Source organism: Apaloderma vittatum, unplaced genomic scaffold (assembly GCF_000703405.1).
Source record: "Apaloderma vittatum isolate BGI_N311 unplaced genomic scaffold, ASM70340v1 scaffold19724, whole genome shotgun sequence".
NCBI classification, from domain to species: Eukaryota; Metazoa; Chordata; class Aves; order Trogoniformes; family Trogonidae; genus Apaloderma; species Apaloderma vittatum.
Window position 1 is genome coordinate 117,510 of NW_009714575.1, and position 18,252 is coordinate 135,761.

General features: G+C 43.3%; 1 protein-coding gene across 1 annotated transcript in view; it reads right to left on the minus strand.

Moving 5' to 3' along the window:
* Positions 1 to 822: 822 nt before the first annotated feature.
* MTHFS (5,10-methenyltetrahydrofolate synthetase (5-formyltetrahydrofolate cyclo-ligase)) overlaps positions 823 to 18,252 on the minus strand; it is a 19,224-nt gene continuing 1,794 nt past the window's right edge. The window contains exon 2 of the mRNA XM_009868829.1: positions 823 to 1,110. Within this exon, the coding sequence (XP_009867131.1) occupies positions 887 to 1,110 (224 nt within the window). The 3' untranslated portion in view covers positions 823 to 886. The remainder of the gene's footprint in view (positions 1,111 to 18,252) is intronic.

Here is an 18,252-nt window from a genome sequence, read left to right on the forward strand (position 1 = left end):
GTGTCCTATTACTATGAGGACAGTGTGCACAGGAAAAGTCTTTTTTTTCATGATTTCCAGGATGGTCTGGAAAACAAACAACTTGCCACCCAAAAATTTACTTAATCCCTAAAACTTTCTCTCTGCAATTCTTAACATCCCTTTTTCCTTTAACACAGTACTTTTACTTCACACTATTTTAGGACATTGTGAATGGCCCATGTACAAAATTATAGAACTTAATGTGATTTTGAGTATTATTCTACCCCCCCAAAAAATATATTTTTTAAATCCAGATGAAGAACTTGCTGATTGCATTTCAGAATACACAACAATCTTTTATTCAGATAAAGAACCATATACTAAAGCTATGGAAAAGAACCTTTTTTTATTAACATATGCTCCCTTTATTTTAAGACAAATTCAAGTAGCCAAGTAAACACTCAAAATCACTACGTACACTAAAATCAGTTAAGGCTTTTTGCCCATCATTTTTTGCCCAGCTTAATAGAACTTACCTGGCAGTTTTTTGTTTTTCTCATGGATGCACATAATATTTAAATACTAAGAACTGTTTCCATAACAAGTATCTAATTCTAGAATGGATCAAGAACTGTCATTAGAACACAGTTCACTTTTAAACTGGAATAACAAAACCGCTAAGTATCAAGTAGCTTGTTCCTCAAAAGTATCATGAGAAGAAATGGTCCTTACTGTAATAAACAGTCGCGCGTTCTTGCTTATACTGATTCTAGAATAAGAATTCACACCAGACATTTGCTAATTAGAAGCAAATCAATGCAATCGTCACTATGACCGCATTCACATTTGTTTTTGTTTGTCTATGATTGATGAATCTGATGTCCTTGGAGGGTCACTCTGAAGGTGGGTTGGTATTGCGATACTTTCAGCAGTCTTCATAAAGTATTTCATCTACTTGGACATCATTTTCTGCCACAGGCACTGATTCACAAATCTGTTCCCTAAAAGCCAAGGCAATCATGTAAGGCTTTCCACTGGGATGTTTCATACATCTGTCAAGATAGGTATCATAATATCCTTTCCCTCTTCCCAATCTGTTGCCTTTCTTGTCGAACCCTAGTCCTGGCATGAAGATCAGGTCGAGACCTCCTGTAGAAAAATGAAATAAACATTAGCAGATGCACTGTGGATCTCCTCATGGCTTGACTACATCCACATAACTTCAGAGATTTGCAGAAATGCAAGCTTTGTGTTTTGCAAAATGCTTCCATCTCTTTGATCAGATGAAAAATACTTTGAATGCTAAACCTGTAAATCTACATTTTCATCTTATCAATTGCATACTAGATCAGCCACAAAATAATTAGACCTGAAAAGCTAGAAGGAAAAAACCCTTACATTATAACAAATTTATTTTATCATTTTAACCCCACACTTCCAAATACTAATGATTATGACTCTAAATCCAGGCAGAAACTGAACTGAGGGAAATTAAATGCAGGAGGAATCAGAAAATCAAATGAACATCAGTATCAGACACTAAAATAGAAAAGGAAAGAAGAATGAAAAGAAGACACATAAATGAAAGAGCATCTTGAGACAACTGTAAGGTGTCATAGGTTCACTCACCCTCCCAAAACCAAAAAGCCTTGAATACAATATATTCTGAAAGTGAGTATTTGCCCTCTTATATCAAGATCAACATTTGAAGCCTTGAGACGTCAGGTTCCTCTTCTCCCAAAAGACTTTTCCTGAGCCTCTAGCAATTTTCTGTGTTGCTCCAGCAGCACACAGAGGCATTCTGTGTGCCTGTCCTGAATATGCCTCCTGGAGGAATGTATGTGCTCCCCAAGACTCCTCGGAGATTACACATGACTGGAACTCTAAACTAGTTAAACTGAAACAAGCTGCTTAAGCTGCCAGTCATCGCGACAGAACAGACCCAACCAGCTGGTGAGACCCTATCGAAAGACCCCCACCAACCAGCTCCTGATAAAAAGGCAAGATCAGCCAAGCCCCTCTTTCTTGCTTCGTTCACGCTCTGTGAAGGGATGTGGGCTGGCATCATGCCAGGTTGCCAGCTACAGTTCACACTCGGCTGCCCACTTGTTTCAGGAGTTGATTCGCATCCCTGCCAGGTAGGCAAGAGAAACCAGCTGCTGTGCGGAGCGACCGCTGGGTGTGGAGGCAACCCGTGTGCAGATTCCCATTACTTATGCAAGGCTTGTTCGTTTAGTGTGAGAAGTCTTGCAAGGACATCCTCTAAACAAATGAGCTTGGCTGGCCTAGTGTTGACCGCTGAACCCAGGAACATCCCACTTACTGGTTTCACTATGCAAAGGAAGCCTTTCGTTACTTGCTGCTGTAGCAGGCAGGCACCTAAGGAGAAAAGGGCAGGAACAGTAGTGGAAAGTCAGCGCACACTAAAACACAGCTGACATGAGTCTGGAAAGAAAGCAAACACTGTGTCTCAGTCCACTGCTGCTTCCTTCTTATGGGAACAGTACTAAGCCTTGAGCAGTTTTTCTCTAACTTCCTTATACTCCTTCTCCAGGGCTAGGATGTGCTGTTCTGCTCTTCCTATGCCAAGTCTGCTCTCTCCACCTGTTTTGGACTGAGCTGCTCTCACTGCGTCTAGCTGAGGAAGATGCCCCTATATCCAAGGAGATGTGTGGGAGCATGTACTGGAAGAGCCAGAGCTAAGCAAGAGTTTTTCAGTTTCCAGGGAATCCCCCCTGAGATTACATATCAACTCCCAACTCAGCCTGGAAGAGCATGTTAAAAGTTTCTATAAGAACAACTCATTTGCACACACTTCCCAGGCTCCTGCAGATTTCCTTCCACTGTTCATTGTTCAGAGAAGAGTCACTGCCGTGACCACTCATCAATCCTGACCCGATGACTTAATTAGAACATTGATATAAAATATGCAAGGCAACACAGTGTGAAAGGTCAGTCTTGCAAATCCGGCATCACACAGTTAAGAAACAGGGCTTTGTTAAAGAGGTCAGGGAGTAAGAGGAAGGAATTAGTCAAAGGGCGGACCACAGACTATTACTAGTTGAAACAAAAAGGAGTTTGAGTGTTCCACCACACTGCAGTCAACTCTTGACTCATAGGGCAGCCAAATGGCAAACGGCAAGCAAAGAAGAAAAGAGGCACAAGGGCACAAGCATGGTCTCACCTGAAAAGATACACTGTTTTTATGGTATCACCATGTACGTCTTGTTGGATGCACCACATCACATCTCAGTTTGCAAGTAAAAAACATGTATTTGCCAACTGTCAGTCCTACGTCTAGGACGGCCATCCCCCCATAAGCATGGTCAGTAATAGATTCTGCTAGTCAAATCCTCCCCAAATATCGCCTATGCTCACTAACCCCCTCCATAACTTGCCTCCCATTGGCTTTGTACAGGTATTCAGGTGGCCCAGAAACCAAAACATCCCGAAAACTAAGAATGCACAGAAAGAAACATGTTCTGCCTTGCACTTATTTTAAGGTCTTTTCACTCCACGTGACTCATGGCAAAAAGCACTCACAATGGCTGGCAGGCAAGAATGCACAGAAGGAGCAAATTTGCAGAGTAAAAAGGTGCCATTTCTCCTTACATTTGTATTACAGAGAGGAAGAAAAGTCAGGGGAAGAGGAAAAGTCAGGAAAGAGGGAATTGGGCAGGAACAGTGCCGGGAAGAAAGATGTTTTTCTCTGCGGTTTAACTGATAGCACCAGGCACACCTGAGTGAATTAAATGTATTAAAGTGCTGTGTTTCTTTCTGGGTTCTCTGGAGAAACTGAGACTGTTTTAATGAGTCAGCTCCTCTGTAATCATGGATTTTTTTATGCCAAATAATTCCAACAAGCTTGTGCAAATCTATATGAAAAATCACGCTGTAAATACTGTAACAGTTACCCTTATATTTTTCTTCTACTGGAGCACTGCGATACCGACTGCCTTTGCTCTGACTCACAACGCACTGTCTGATATCCATGCAACGTACACCGTGCAAGATTTTAGCAAAATGCCAAGCAAGAATTTCAGTAGAAAAATGAAACAGTTACCCTGCAAGAAGCCCGAGGGCAGTTCAAGCAGCATTAGCCCCAAATCCTACCCTGGGATTTAGAACGAATGGCAGAACTGCATGGAGAAAATGCTTCCCTGCCACATAACTTGGGGAGTAACAAAACCTCTTGCGGTGCTTGCGGCAGCGTGGGGGAAGAGATGTCACAGGATGAGAGGTGACACACAGATGAGACCAAGATTGCAGACACAGATGAGACCAAGATTGCAGACACATAAGATTACTATCAGCAATGTGAGCACATCAACAGGATGGCAGGTGAGGGTAAGAATGTCTTAAGCCTCTTGGCACGGGGCCCTCGTGCTGCCAGGCTCTTCCAGTTCCACAGGACCACTGGTTGCTGTGCAGGCTTGCTGCGTCCTCACACCCGGCTCCCCTGGGAAGCAGTCCCTAAGAAGACAGAGCAGGTACTCGGGCATCAAACACCACGTGTTTTTAGTGCCTCGTAAAACATTCTAAGGGAAGTCTCGTGTTCACCACCTACTTCTGTCCCTCTCCTTGTAATGTCCACTGTCCCTGGTGGGTCTGCAGTTGTTGGATCCCTGAGGGTCCCGTGACTACACGCCAGGAGCCCAGGAAAGCACACCCACAGTCAAGAGGGTTTTGCTCTGGGTAATGTGTGCTTCTCCTGGAATACTTGCTTGTGGCCTGCAAATTGCTAAAGGCTGACAACACTGTCTGAAGCAACAATGTTTTGCTCCAGCTTCTATAGTATCAGTGCTTCTTGTACACTTTAATTAAGCTACTGAGTATCCCAGCGAGGTTAGCAATTATGATGTTAGTCACCTAATACTCACTGTATCTATAACATAAGCTCTTGCGGCCACAGCTCCTTCAACTGTGCAGCACCACACATGAAATAATATATCCTGACTTACCTATCAACGTGGGCATACAGCCATGCTGACACAGCCACACAGGTTTCATTTATACTGTTAAATACAGCAGACCCAAAAAACAAATTGATTTACATGATCGCAGGTAGTCAGTACTGTGGAACTGTCAGCACCCTGTCTGGCACTGCCGGTCCAGATGACCCCCGTGCCTGCGCTAGGGGACAGCACTCCCATGAGAAGACTACAGGTCTGGCACCTTCCACCTTTTGCAGTTCTCCTACACAAAAAAAAATGGTTTTGCTCCTCCAGGCACAGACACAGGCTTTCCTGTCACACGCCAGAATATGCAACACAAATCCTCAGACTGATGCTACAAAACCACTGCTGTGATGGTCTCCCATAAGGCCTCACGTTACTGAAGATACTATGAACCAGGGAAAAGATAAAAACACCCAGTATTGCCATAGGGCCAGAGAGTCATCATATGAGACCAAAAACGAAGAGACAGGCCCAGTTCTGTGTGGTGTGGACAGGACTAGTCTGTGCCACTTAGCCTTGTGTTTTTAGCAGCGTAGGTACAGTCATAGCTTCAAAACCTGCCATGCAGGTGTACAGGCACATGCTATTTGCACTGACTAGCACCTAAGCAGACATACCTTATGTCACACAGAAGTGAAATGACTTGCCCAAGGACTCAGGAAACGTGTGGCTAAAACTACCTGCAAAAGGCAGGTGTGGAAACTGTGCGTCCCCTGACTTAACAAGCAGACTTTCTAAACATTAGCATGCCCTCTCTGGTGTTTTAAATAGGAGTACATGGTTTCGCTTCTTCTAGGCAGCTGCGATGAATCTCACTTCGGCAGTGCGTTTCTCATTACCCTTCATGATGACATCAGGTCTGATTTGTTCCCCAGGGAAGGATTTTCTCCTTGCACCTCATTACCTCTCTTCTCCTTAAGCTGATGTTCCTATCTGAAATCCCAGCCAGCATTTCCAGAAGCGTTCTTGACAATAGTTAATTATAGAAGTCCATTGAACTGCACAAATGCAGGTCGTGTCAAGACTGCTGGGCGCTTGTCCTGCCCTCGGAAGGAGCGGCCGGCATGGCCCTTCTCCTCCTGGGTATGAAGAGGCTCCACCAGCGCACTGCCACCCGCTGTGTGGGGTCATTCCTCTCCCCCTGCACAGCCAGACAGCCCTGATGGGAGATGAAACTGAAATACTCTGTCATCCCACCTTCTTAGCCCTCACTGCCACTTGCTTTGTGGACAAAGCAAAGTGTCTGGGACCCATCAAAGTGGGAGCTGGGCCTCTTTTGATCCTTGTGTCCAAAGCACTTACAAGAGCATGAGGCAGAGGCTGAGATGCAGCAGCTCCTGTGTCCCTGTAAAGAATGGCAGCGTGCTCATGAAAATCATGCTCACAGCACAGACGCCTTCTGAGCTCAAGCCTCCAAGAGGTCAAGAGCAATGAGCTCCGTATGCCACTGCTGCCGCTCCTCACAGCAGCAGCTGTGCTGTTTGAGCTTCTCCCTGAAGCACAGAAGTTTGTGCATCGTTTACTCTGTCACCACAAGGATTGCTTGATGCTCTCAGCTTGGTACTTTGGGCAAGAACAAGCTTTTCAGTGCTTTTTTTTCCACACGCAGCTCGCTCTGCACTGGTATTCAGGCACTCCCTCTGTTTTGTTCTGGTGTAAATGATTACATAGGACACAGGACTAGAAGAACCAGGGCGAGAACAGCTTTCTATTTAAAGAAAAGGTGTGTTTATGGAGTTACTCATGCCATAAACAATGTCAGATCAGTCTACACACAACCTCTGCGAAGCTGGAAAACATTTGAAAGTTGTTCATTTACAAGGAATGAAAGCTTACTTTGGTCCTTTTCTGATCTAGCAAGCACCACAATGGAGGAAAAAAACACCAAACCCTTTTGCAGGAAAACTTTTTCAGAATGAAAGAACACAGTTACTGTTTATTGCCTCTGTATCCGCTACCCCAGCACAGAGAAAAAATTAACTCAATCAATCCTAACATTTTAAGTATCAGTCTCAGTGACATGCAGGGTAGAATAACTCAGAAAGTTCTAATTAAGTGCAGAGTTGTTACTGTAACTTTAATTATGATGAGCACAGGCCTCTTGGGTAGGTGTTAGCTTCTCAACATATACTCTATAGGGCACAGATCATCATCTTGTTCTGTATTTACACAGCACCGAACGCTGTGGTCTGGGTTAATCACCAGACCTCAGGGAAAAAACCTCCACATTACTAAATATTTCAATTATGCTGCAGCAAAACAAATCCCTTCCCCTTTATGACTAGCGCAAAGCCTTCTCCCTAGAATGCCCCCGGTGCCCCTCTCCCTGAGGTTGCTAACAGCTTGGTATTTCCTTCCAGAGAAAAATTTTCCGACCTTTGGAAAAAACCTGTCCTTGGTTTCAAGTGCAGCATGTCTGCTATCACACACTTGCCTTGGTAGAAGGTCAAAAAGGGAAATGCCAGATCTGTTCACTTCAGGTCTAACCCAGACCCTAACAAGGTGGGTGGTCCCTGGAAGGGCTGGGATTACTTCCAGCAGAACCTAATTCCTTATCCCAACTAAACCCTGGAGAAGCCAGATATTGTTAAATCCTCAGCCAAATGACTGAGGAGACAAAAACACTCTTTGCTGCAACTGATAATGCGTTTGAAAAAAAAGTCACTCATCCAAAACCAATGATTCTGACTTCTTCCAGTAACGCAGAGGATTGCAGACAAACTATTACATTACTTTACTTTACACCAGCCAGTCTCCTGAAATGCAAATGTAATTCCTTAAATAGACAGGAAACTCCTGTAATTCCTTTTTACTCACACAATACAGCCTTTGGAAATCAGTATCGGAAGTTCAGCTTGAACTATCATCTCTTTGGAAACCTAAGTTACAAGACATAAGTTACAAGACCAGATCCTTGGTTACTGTAGATTGGCATTGCCCCACTGACTCCCCTCTCCACCAGCCTTGGGAACTGCATGAAAAATATTCTGAGTTACTCACGTAAGTCAGAAAAATCAGTTCTTTTCTCTTGTAGGTATCTGTTGTTGTTTGTTCATAAATAGTGCTCCTCTAGTGCTTACTCTATAGTCTCCTAAAAAGAGAGCTACCTAAAAGTACTAAAATTTGTGTTTCATATTAGATTGAAAATACAGCTCATCTTAAACAGCAGTTGGCAGTTTTCCTCCAGGTGATTTCCCCTGTGTGCACACCTTTAGTGGTCCAGTACCACATCACTTATGTTTTCTAACTATTCACAGACATGTGTTGCTTAGAAGAAGAGCCAGAGAAATGCTCGCTTTTTACCCAGCAGGCACTGGCCAGGCATAGGAATAAAAACCCAAGTATCCCATCCAAATCCCACAGGCTCTGTCCGTGGTCTCCTGCTATGGGGCCCGCTGTGAAGCCCTCAAGGCCAACGCTCACCTCATCCAAGGAGAAATGCTTTTAACAAAGGCAACCATTTGCTTTATTTTCATTCCTATTTGTGTATGGGAGTTGCAGGTAGTAGGAAGGTTTTGTGCTCTTGTGTCTTCTAACAAACTCTTTACCCAGATCCAGCCCACCCATGGCCCAACAATCTCCCTTTTACATGTACAGACACCAAGCGGGCTCTCTGCCCAGCAACCCACATGGCCCAGGTGACTGGCCCACTAGCATGACTGAGACAGCTTCTGTTAGTACCTCAGTAAAATATTTTGCAGAAAATGGAACCATCAGCAGAATCTACAAACAAGCACTGAGCAACTCAGCGTTTATCTGTCTACTCATCCATGTCAGTGCTTTGTGTCAGCATGAAGAATTGGGCTCCACGGTGCGCACTTGCCCTTCTGAACTGCAGCACAGTAAAATATTTATACTTCTCCCTGAGAAGCCACATGATAGCCATCAGCCATATAGGTTTAAAACAACCGAGTGGCAGCCACTCTGCCGTTATTAAACCTGCAAACCACACTAATAAAGCTGTTTGGTCAGCTCCTGTGCTTCTAAGCTGCCATCAAGCAAGCACCCTCCTACTTCTAATTCTTTAAAACCAATGCATTTGAAAGGTTAAGTGCACTGCACAGCATCAGCTGTAGTACATCAGCCCTGCACAAACCAAGCTATCCTGCTCCACAAATAAATATCCTTCCACGTGTCATCAGAGAAGCTACTGTGTAAATTCACATTTCTGTTCAAATCTGAATGGTTTCACAAGATAGGAAGACTGCGCATGTCTATAACCATCACACTCATTTCCCCCGAGGTTTAACTTACAGTCAACTGAGGTCTAGTGTCTCATTTTCAGAATTAGCCAAATGTCTACCTAAAAGAAAATCTGAACAAGTACTTTTCTATTTCACTATTATTCATCAAGTCTGCGTAAGCCCCATAAATAAACCATAATCACTTGATGCCACCTACAAAAATGTCTAGTTTTGCAAATTCAGACTAAAGGAAATAATTGCTTATAAATGCTTTAGTTATCTGTCAGTGAAAAATTACTTATCTGCTCTTGATATTCTGATATGTGAGCAGAGTTCTAACAGCCTGACTGGGAAAACATGGGCAAGGAAAAAAATGTTTGGTTCAAAGGCTTGCACCTGGGCTCTCCCGTGACTTTAAACCACCAAAATACTCTGAAACAAGATGTACAAGTAGCAATTCCAAAGAGAGGACAAATGGTATTAGAGCCACTTTACAGTACATCAACACATCTTGTTAAATCAGCAAATGCTGACTGCAAATCTACTCCTTTAGAGAAGCTCACAAGGTACTGGTGCTTGAACTGTTTATGTCAGGACTGTCATAACGCTGCTGTAGCCTAAAATACAAGGATCTTTGTGTATCTTCATGTGTTTTTACATTAAATTCTTTAAGATCTTATCAGCCACACTTCCTATAGTGTTTGAGCACTTATTTAAATACTTCCCCTCTATACATGTGCATGTGCACTACTTAATTTCTCTGCTCTTGGTCCTCTTTTGCATGCTGCTGTCTGGATATTTTAAAATCAAAATATGACAGAAGTGAAACATTTGGGGATTTTTTCAGTGCATCACGCACTGATATTGTTATTTCCAATGCCCTTTGACTCACTCAGCAGACAGCCTATTGTAAAACACACAGAAATGCTTGTGAAATATAAATGGTTAAGACAATAATGTCTTTGTGTCAGTGCATAAACCTGACTCTTGTAAGGAGTTACAGCACTCGATGGGAATGTTAGGCAAGCTTACAGGCAGCGTTTATTGAACACTTAGGGTCTGGTTTGGAGGTGATGTGTGTCAAACATTTTAACATCACAACAGCTGAGAAATCCTGCTTCTTCCATGGCAAGATTTTCTTCTATATTTTTTATGCTTGCATAGCTTAAAAAACCCAACTCCCACTGGAATCCTCCTGGTCCCCCACTCTAACCACTGATTTTTTGGAGACACCAGGCTGGAGCACTTGTTCTCCTGTGGAAGTGTGTACAACGGCTGGGTAAGATGTCAATTATAGGAAAACAGCCTAAATGCCACCAATGGTCCATAGTAAATGTATGGAATACTGACACCTGCCGGCAAAGGGCTTCACATCACTCCTGGACAGGAGTTTGCCCTCCATCTGCACCCCAAAAGCTGATTCCCATCTCACACACACAACAGCACAAGCAGGAACCCAGTCCAGTTATTATGTCAGATACGAAGACCAAGACTTGTCCTTACACCATGAAACAGCAGCATGAGTCTCCGGCTTGCTGAAAGCCAGTGGCTCTTGGTCATGTCCAAGGAATTTCCCACTGTATAGGGGAAATGAGTGTATTTTGAATCTCAGCAAAGACAGTGGGGATTAACTGTGCCAAGAAGTCAACTCTTTTGTAGCTAGAAAAGTGCTGACCTGATTTAACGGACCACTAAGCTGGCAGAAAACCAATCCTAGGAAGAAAAGAAAGAAAAAAAAACCCCAGTAATTTTCTGCCACATTCATGAGCTGAATCTGCTCAGCAGTGAGTATCCGAGATGGCACCGGAGTTGAGAGGACAAGGGGAGAGCAGAGCTGGAAGCAAGAGAAAGGCAGCAGGATTGTCCCTCTGGCACCAGCCTGCTGCTGGAGGGGCTCAGCTGTGTGACCAAACCCCGTCTTCAGCCCATGTTACCCTGCACAGCGGGAAAAAGCAGGAAAAAACTTCCTCTCCTGTTGTCCGGATTGTCCCGATTATGTGCACAACAGCACCAAGATGAGCTTGGTACAGCCTCTTCCTTTCCAAAAAAGGGAAAGAAAGGGAGACAAAAACATATGTTTGGGTTAATTGCTGCAGCCAGAGATTCTTGCATGTTTGCATTTCCCCTGTATGAGTTTGCTGTGCCGACTCATGCCACACACCAGAAATGAACCTAAGCTCTTATTTGTTTTTGAGAGACTCCTGTCTCTAGGAAACAGTACAAAGAAAATGACAATGCTGCTCCCCACACTCGCTCTAGCAAAATTAGCCTTCTTTGAAACAAAACACTTGAGAGTCACTCGCGGTGAATTTAAAGCCCTTGCCTATGTTGCTTTCGCTTCTCTCTAAACTTTAATTGATTACAGCAGAAGGAATCCTTTTTGTTGTTTTGCTGAGTTCAAGGAGAATGTTTTTAGCAGGAAGGCAAACATGGATGTGACACTTAAGATGATTACAAGGAAAAGCACTCTTTTAAAGCCTTAATGAACTTTATGAAAGCAAAAAGCTGGAGTGTTCCAGAGCTCCCTGCCCTCCAGGTTCACTGCAGGATACCCTGGCACAGGCAGTATTAAAATCAAACCACACAGTGTCTTAGTAGTTTAGTCTGCACCAAGGAAATTCAGGCCGTAAGGACACTAAAGGGCATTATAAAGTGATGCCACATAAACACATGAACTTTTGCATTTCAGAGCATTGTCTCAAAAGCCTTTCAAAGGGAGTCGTTGTAATCGTGCCACCTGAACAGATGCACAGGGAGAAGCTCAGCTAGGAGTGCCGAGCAAATTGGGTGCTCATTGCTATTAAACTGTTTCAGAGTTATGGAAGCTGGGGCAGACATCAAGGGGAAGGGCAGACACCAGCTCCAGGGCAGAACAGTCCCAGTGCAGGAGGGACGGAGTCGCACATCTTTCACCTGAAGGCTGGGATGCAGAGAAGCCCTGAGGGAACGAGTAGCTATCACAGCTGGGTCAAACACCTGAAATATTTGATTTCCAAGCAAGCATTTTCCTACCTCTACCTGTTACAGAACTTGCTGGACAGAATAACATCAAATTATTTCATGGATTTTTAATACTAAACCAGGCATTTTGGTCATGATACATCTGCCCTGGTGTGAGAGCCCCAGGCTGGCAGTTCTCTGCTGCTCCCTGCACTGGGAACAGTAACAATCGGGGAGGGGGCAGCTGTGCCTGTGGGGAGGAGAGGATGGGTGAGGTGAGCCCAAAGGACCAATGCCAGCGTTCCTTGCCATGGTGCTCAGTAGAAAAGGGCCCCTGAGCGGAGCCCTGGGGCCTTGAGTGCTGCTGTGCTGGGAGAGTGGTCCTGGGCTGGGTGTCAGCTCTGCCTGGGCTGCTGCTGCTCCTGCCTCCTGCTGTCACGCTGCCGAGGAGCAACATTCCTCAGGACGGGTTGGCTTTCCTCCGCATCTCCAGGTGGGAGCAGCACAGCTGCTTTTTTGGTGGGATTTTTTTGGACTGTTGTTGGCACTCTCTGCTTGGGCACTCCTGTCTGCTGCTGAGTCCTGTCTGGAACTTTTTTTTCTGCTCAGGACCTTGTTGTCATCTGGAAGGCATGAGCTCCATATTAACATATTCTCTTATATCTTCGAATAGGTGCATGTTTGTATAATATCTATACAAAGTTCAACATCTAAGTGTTATTTTTTTGTTCATTATATTGGTTCAAGTTTTTCCCAACCTCCTGGTCTCTCCCTGGTTCCCCTGTGACCGTGCCTGGGGAGAGTGCTGGGGGATCACAGAACGTCTGCCAGAGTTTAGTGGCTGACCCAGCCTTAAACTTTGAGGTGCCTCTTGGTAGCATATCTGTGAAGAAACTAGTAAAAAAATTTGCCCAGTGAGCGGATTTGAAAAATAGTGTTATGTTATGTACAGAAAAAATAAATGTCTGCAGTGCCACTACATATTTCACAGTGTTTCTTTACCTGGGCATAAAATTTTCTCTCGGGTGTCTTTTTTCCAGAAATGGCATGAGAGATTGCTAAGGTTGAAAGAGCAATGACTGGAACTCTTACAGATCTAGAAAAGCTTCTATATGAAAATAAGAAAACAGACAAAGTTTGATAGGAAAAAAGAATATAAATAGATGTAACGCAGGTCTAACTAAGCAACGAATAATAAAAAGAAAGTAAATCAAACATCCCTATTTACTTATCACAGAAGAATGACGTATCACTTGAATGGAAAGCATCAAATTTAAAATGAATACAAGGAACGCATTCATACATTACGCGAACATAATATAATATTAATATAAGGAACATAATATTTCACATTATAACTAACTAACTAACCAGTACAAGTCACAGCCAGCAGGAGGCAGCAGAGCCAAGGGCTTAATAGAAATAAAATTAGATGCTTGGAGAATGCTCTGAATGCCCACGGGTAAAGAGAAACCAGAACCTGGGTGTAAGGGGATAAGCCAGGGACTGCAGCTGCAGATGTAGGAAGAAATTTCAGTTACTGCTACATGGCTACAGGTTGTGAGATTTCCTGACTCTTGTAAGATGCGTGATGCCAGACTGTATGTCCAGTGCTCTGATCCTGGGCTGTGTGAGGGGAAGGATCCTCTCTCCACAGGACAACTCATCACCGGAATGTTCATGCCTCACTTGCACTGAATTTGTTCTCCTTATGCATATCAAAATACTATGGCTCATTGTCTCCAAGCAGAAGTTCATTCCAAACTTTAAATCATTTCATTAAAAACTAAATTATGTTGAGAGCTAAGCCTCGATTTTCAATTTTGTTTCATGCCATGCTCTCAGGTTTTCTTTTATATGTCCAGTGTAAAAAGATTTTAAATTATAATCTATCCCTCAATGTATTTGGTACTATAAGTTTTAATCAAGTCTCCCAGAGGAAAAGCAAATCTAATGGTACCCTCAATCACTTTACAATCTCGTTTGGGGTATTTTTTTAGGGTTTTTTCCTAGGCAGTAATATTTAACATCTCTGCTTTTCGCATACCCATATTTCGTTTATGCCAGATACATTTCAATCTGCATATATCTAATTTCAATGTTCACAGCTACCCCTGAACATTATTTACTATGTGTCTCTATTCAGAGTGATTAGCATCATTCTGCAGGGTCCCATTATGCCTCATGTACAGCCACACAACATCTAATGGAGCTGAAGTAGGCTCTTGCACTTTCCCTGTGCTTCAAGACACAACAGTTTCTCTTCATGCTGTTTTCTAATTTTTTTTATTTCTAAACTCTAATGTGCCTCATATTTCAATATCCTCCTGTTCCTAGTGCATCCTTTTTTAGGGGGGCAAGCCACTATATTTTTTTTTTGTTGTTTTTACATCTCATTTAATTTTGCAGCTGTAAGTCAAACCTCTTCCTCTTAAGACTGTATTGCTACCACTTTAGCCACACTTCTAAAGAACTGTGCTAAAATTTGGAATAACTAAGAATACTGATGGCATCACAAGGTCATTAGTGCTGACAGCAAAAAGCAGCCTTTCTGAATGTATGAATAAATAGGAGGAGTTTAAAGACATTTAAAAAAATAGCTTCTGCAGACTAAAATGTTTTTGCAGGGCAAATCCCAATGGTGAAGTTTAATATACAGCCAATGGTCACTCAGGAATAATTTCAAACTATTTGAGGTTGCTTGGAACTGTAGTCTGGAGGTAACAGGCATTTTCCTGGCAAAAGGGTAGCACGAATAGCCTTCTAAGCCAACTACAATCTGTGCAGGTGAGCTTTGCCTGCCTGTTTCTGCTACCAGCATGTTGTTGTAATTGATGCTACAGCAGATCTCAAAGTGTTCTGGAAGCTGGAAGGGCAGAAAGATGTAACGACTCTAACCTTAAAAGCCAACGCTCAAAAAGTTAGGTGAAGACAAAGCTGCAAGAAGTCGCTGCTAGACACATGGTAGCATTTCCTCGCTTTGCAGTTTGGATCTTTCCTTATTATTTATAACAAATATACTGTTATTTAAATCATGGGTTTTCTAGTTATGTTTCACTAATTATCTTGAAGGTACGACACAAATATTGTGATTGATAGGCCATCAAAGTTCTCAGAACTTAAAATGCCAGAAGTCTCCAAACTATATTATAGAATACAAGTCCAGTTAATACATTCATTTCTCAGAGCAAAAATATATTAAGTGTTACTAGAGTAGCAGCAGATTATTAAGCATTCCTCATTACAGATAAGACTTTTTTTTTTTTTTCCAAGTGCGATCATTTTTCAGCTTTGGTATTTATGCTAAACTGTGTGTGTGAAGGAGTATGCTTCTTTTATTTCAGGCAAACTGGTCCACTGGTTTCTATGAATAAAGCTAGGAAAAACAAGGATGGGGAAAGCTCTGTTGCTCCATGCTTTGGGGTGAGAATTTGAAATCTTGCTCACGGTACCCTCTGTGTCAGCAACATGGCTTTAGCCCCGTTCAAATCCATCTGAGCTGGGCTTATGCAATGTTGTAAATGTTTGACAACCTGCTGTTTGCACAGGCTTAGGAAAGATGCACCAGGGTGAGGCTGGGCCTCTCTGCAGATGCCCCCTCTCCGTAACACTGCTGGAGTCACAGCGGCACGGGTGGCCCCATGGCTCTCTCTCGGAGCTAGCGCCAGTTGACAGGGAATGTTCCCTCCATCCTGGCTACTTGCTGCCACCCCACCCACATTGCAGTGATACAGCCACATGGCAAACAGGATCTACTCCTCTGGATTTAAAAAAAAAAAACACAAACAAACCAGGGTGGAGGACAGGAGGAAAATATCCTTCATCCAGAGCAGCAAGCTGATTCAGCTTACCATGAAAAGGCAGGAATACACTGAAAACATGAGGAGGGAAATCTCCTCAAGTCAGAACCACTGCCAAAACAGAGCACATGGAGCTGCAGGCTCAGCTCCTCCTGCCAGCCCTGCTCCTGACTGTGAGGACTCTGAAGAACTCTCATCTTGGTGGGGCAGACTAGGAACTGAAACATGGAAGGAAATGACTGAAGTTTCACTAAGATTTTTTTAGCATATCACCCATTTACGCAACTCCTCAGCATCAGCTTCCTACCACTCCTTCAGTTGCATCAGTCCAAATCTGTGCAATGGCCCTGTCTGAGAGAAGAAGAACCTTTTATTGGGGCTGGGTTACTTCTAACCAAGATTGGTTTCCCAGTATAGCTCCCACTGTGGCTGCAGGGGCATCCGTGCTGGCACAAGAGGGGAAAGCTGGCGACCAAGAGGAGGAGAGAGGGCAGCAGCTTATTTAATCAGGGGCTGCCCGAAAGCAACAATCACAAAATGATGTCTTTTGTACTGTTTAGTATCAAAAATGCTGCTTCACACAGAAGGAGTTTTTCGAAGCCAGTGAAAAAGAGAAAGAAGCCAGCACAGTGGAGAAGGAAATGAGTATACTGGGGTGGACAATCTTGTATGTCTGGAAGCGGACAAGCAAAAGAAGACAAAGCACATGATCTCCTCCTCCCTTTCGGCAGGGGTGAGCTATTCATGTTGGCCCAGCTGCCCCTGAAACGCCAGGCTCGGACTGAGAGCCGGAGGAAAGGAGGCAGGAGAAAGGCCAGAGAAAGACACTTGGAGAGGGAGATTCAGATAGGCTGGGCAACGAGCGGAAGGATGGAAAGAGGCATTGTAGTGGCACAGAAATTCAAGCTTGGAAAGGGAAGTCTAGCCCAGGGATGAGATAGGTCTAGGAAGTGATCATTTTGGAGGGAACAGAGAAGAAACCGTGATGTTTGGAAAAATGAGCAAAAGAGTCTGTGCTCACTGGGAGCAGCTCCTCTGCACAACTCCAGGGGGAACCAGGATCCTGAGCCTCTCCTGCTTCTCTGTCAGCAAATACCAGTTGTCTGTAACTTATACACCTTCAACTGCAGGTCAGCAGTTCAGTTCAGTTATGAACATTTAAGCATAATATGTGCTATGGTCCAAGACTTCCAGCTGAGATCCCTCAGTCCAAAGCTGGCCACCTGCCTCCCTTCAAAGAAGCCAGCTCCAAGAATTTTACCATATGGAGATACTCAACCTACTCTTCTTTTCTTCTTTTTTTTTTTAGTTTGAGTCCCAGTAAGAATAATCTTTTTCAGAGGAATAACTTAGTTTTTCACCCATATTTCTCAGAATAGGTTTAAGTAATAATAACTAATATTACGAATGAGGAAACCCATGTCCAGCCCGCTGAATCACACCGCCTCCCTAAACCACACTGAAATTAGAGCTGCTGGGGAAGTGTCCTTTAAATTTCTGTAGGAGTAGTGATAAAAAAACAAACAGGGAGCATGGTTTTATCTGATTTACTCCTTCCAAAGTTGTGCAAGGCATCTACGCTCCTGTAAACAATTACTGCAACCAACCTGACCTTTCATCAGAAGTTATTACCTTGGGCAAAACCAGTACTGGTGCACATTTACACTTCTGATGGGCAAGGACCCAAATGGGAATTGGTACTTATTAAGAAAACATACCACTGGCTCGCTCCAGAAGTTGTCTAAATCCTTCCACAGGTATAGCTAGAAATGAACCATGGCATGCACCTACATACACTCCTATCCAAGACATGACAGCTGAACTTCTTCCATATTTTCTCTTTCTGTTACTGTGTCCATTTAGCCTAAAGAAAGCAGTGTTTTGTATGATAGTTAGTCACCTGTGCATAGTAGAGATAACAGACTTTCTCCTACCAGAATTGCTGGTGTGCTGTGGTGTACTGCCAGGATGAAAAGAGGGTAAATTCTGATCCAACAGAAAAAAGGAGGGTCTCCAAAAGAAGGAGTTCATGTCTACTCAACCCTGCCTGTGAGTGCTACCAAAGACTAGGAACCTCTACACAAAAAATTATACCTAGTCTGATATTTGAGCTATTCTTCACAACAACCATGCCTGAGGTTTTAAGGACAGTGTGAATTTAAGCTTTTTGTAATGCAAAATGAATACATTCAGAAATGATATAACTTATTTATGTACCTGCAGGGTATTTCTTGGAAATTACATAGCAACTTATGCCAGCAATGGGAACATTACTAATGTAACACCATGTTATCTCCTTAGAAATGCCTCAGATCACACCAGTATTTGATAACATCACAGAGATAAATGTTTCATCCATGCATAATTCCAACAATGGAGGATGAATGTAGTAGCAAGGCAATTTGCATT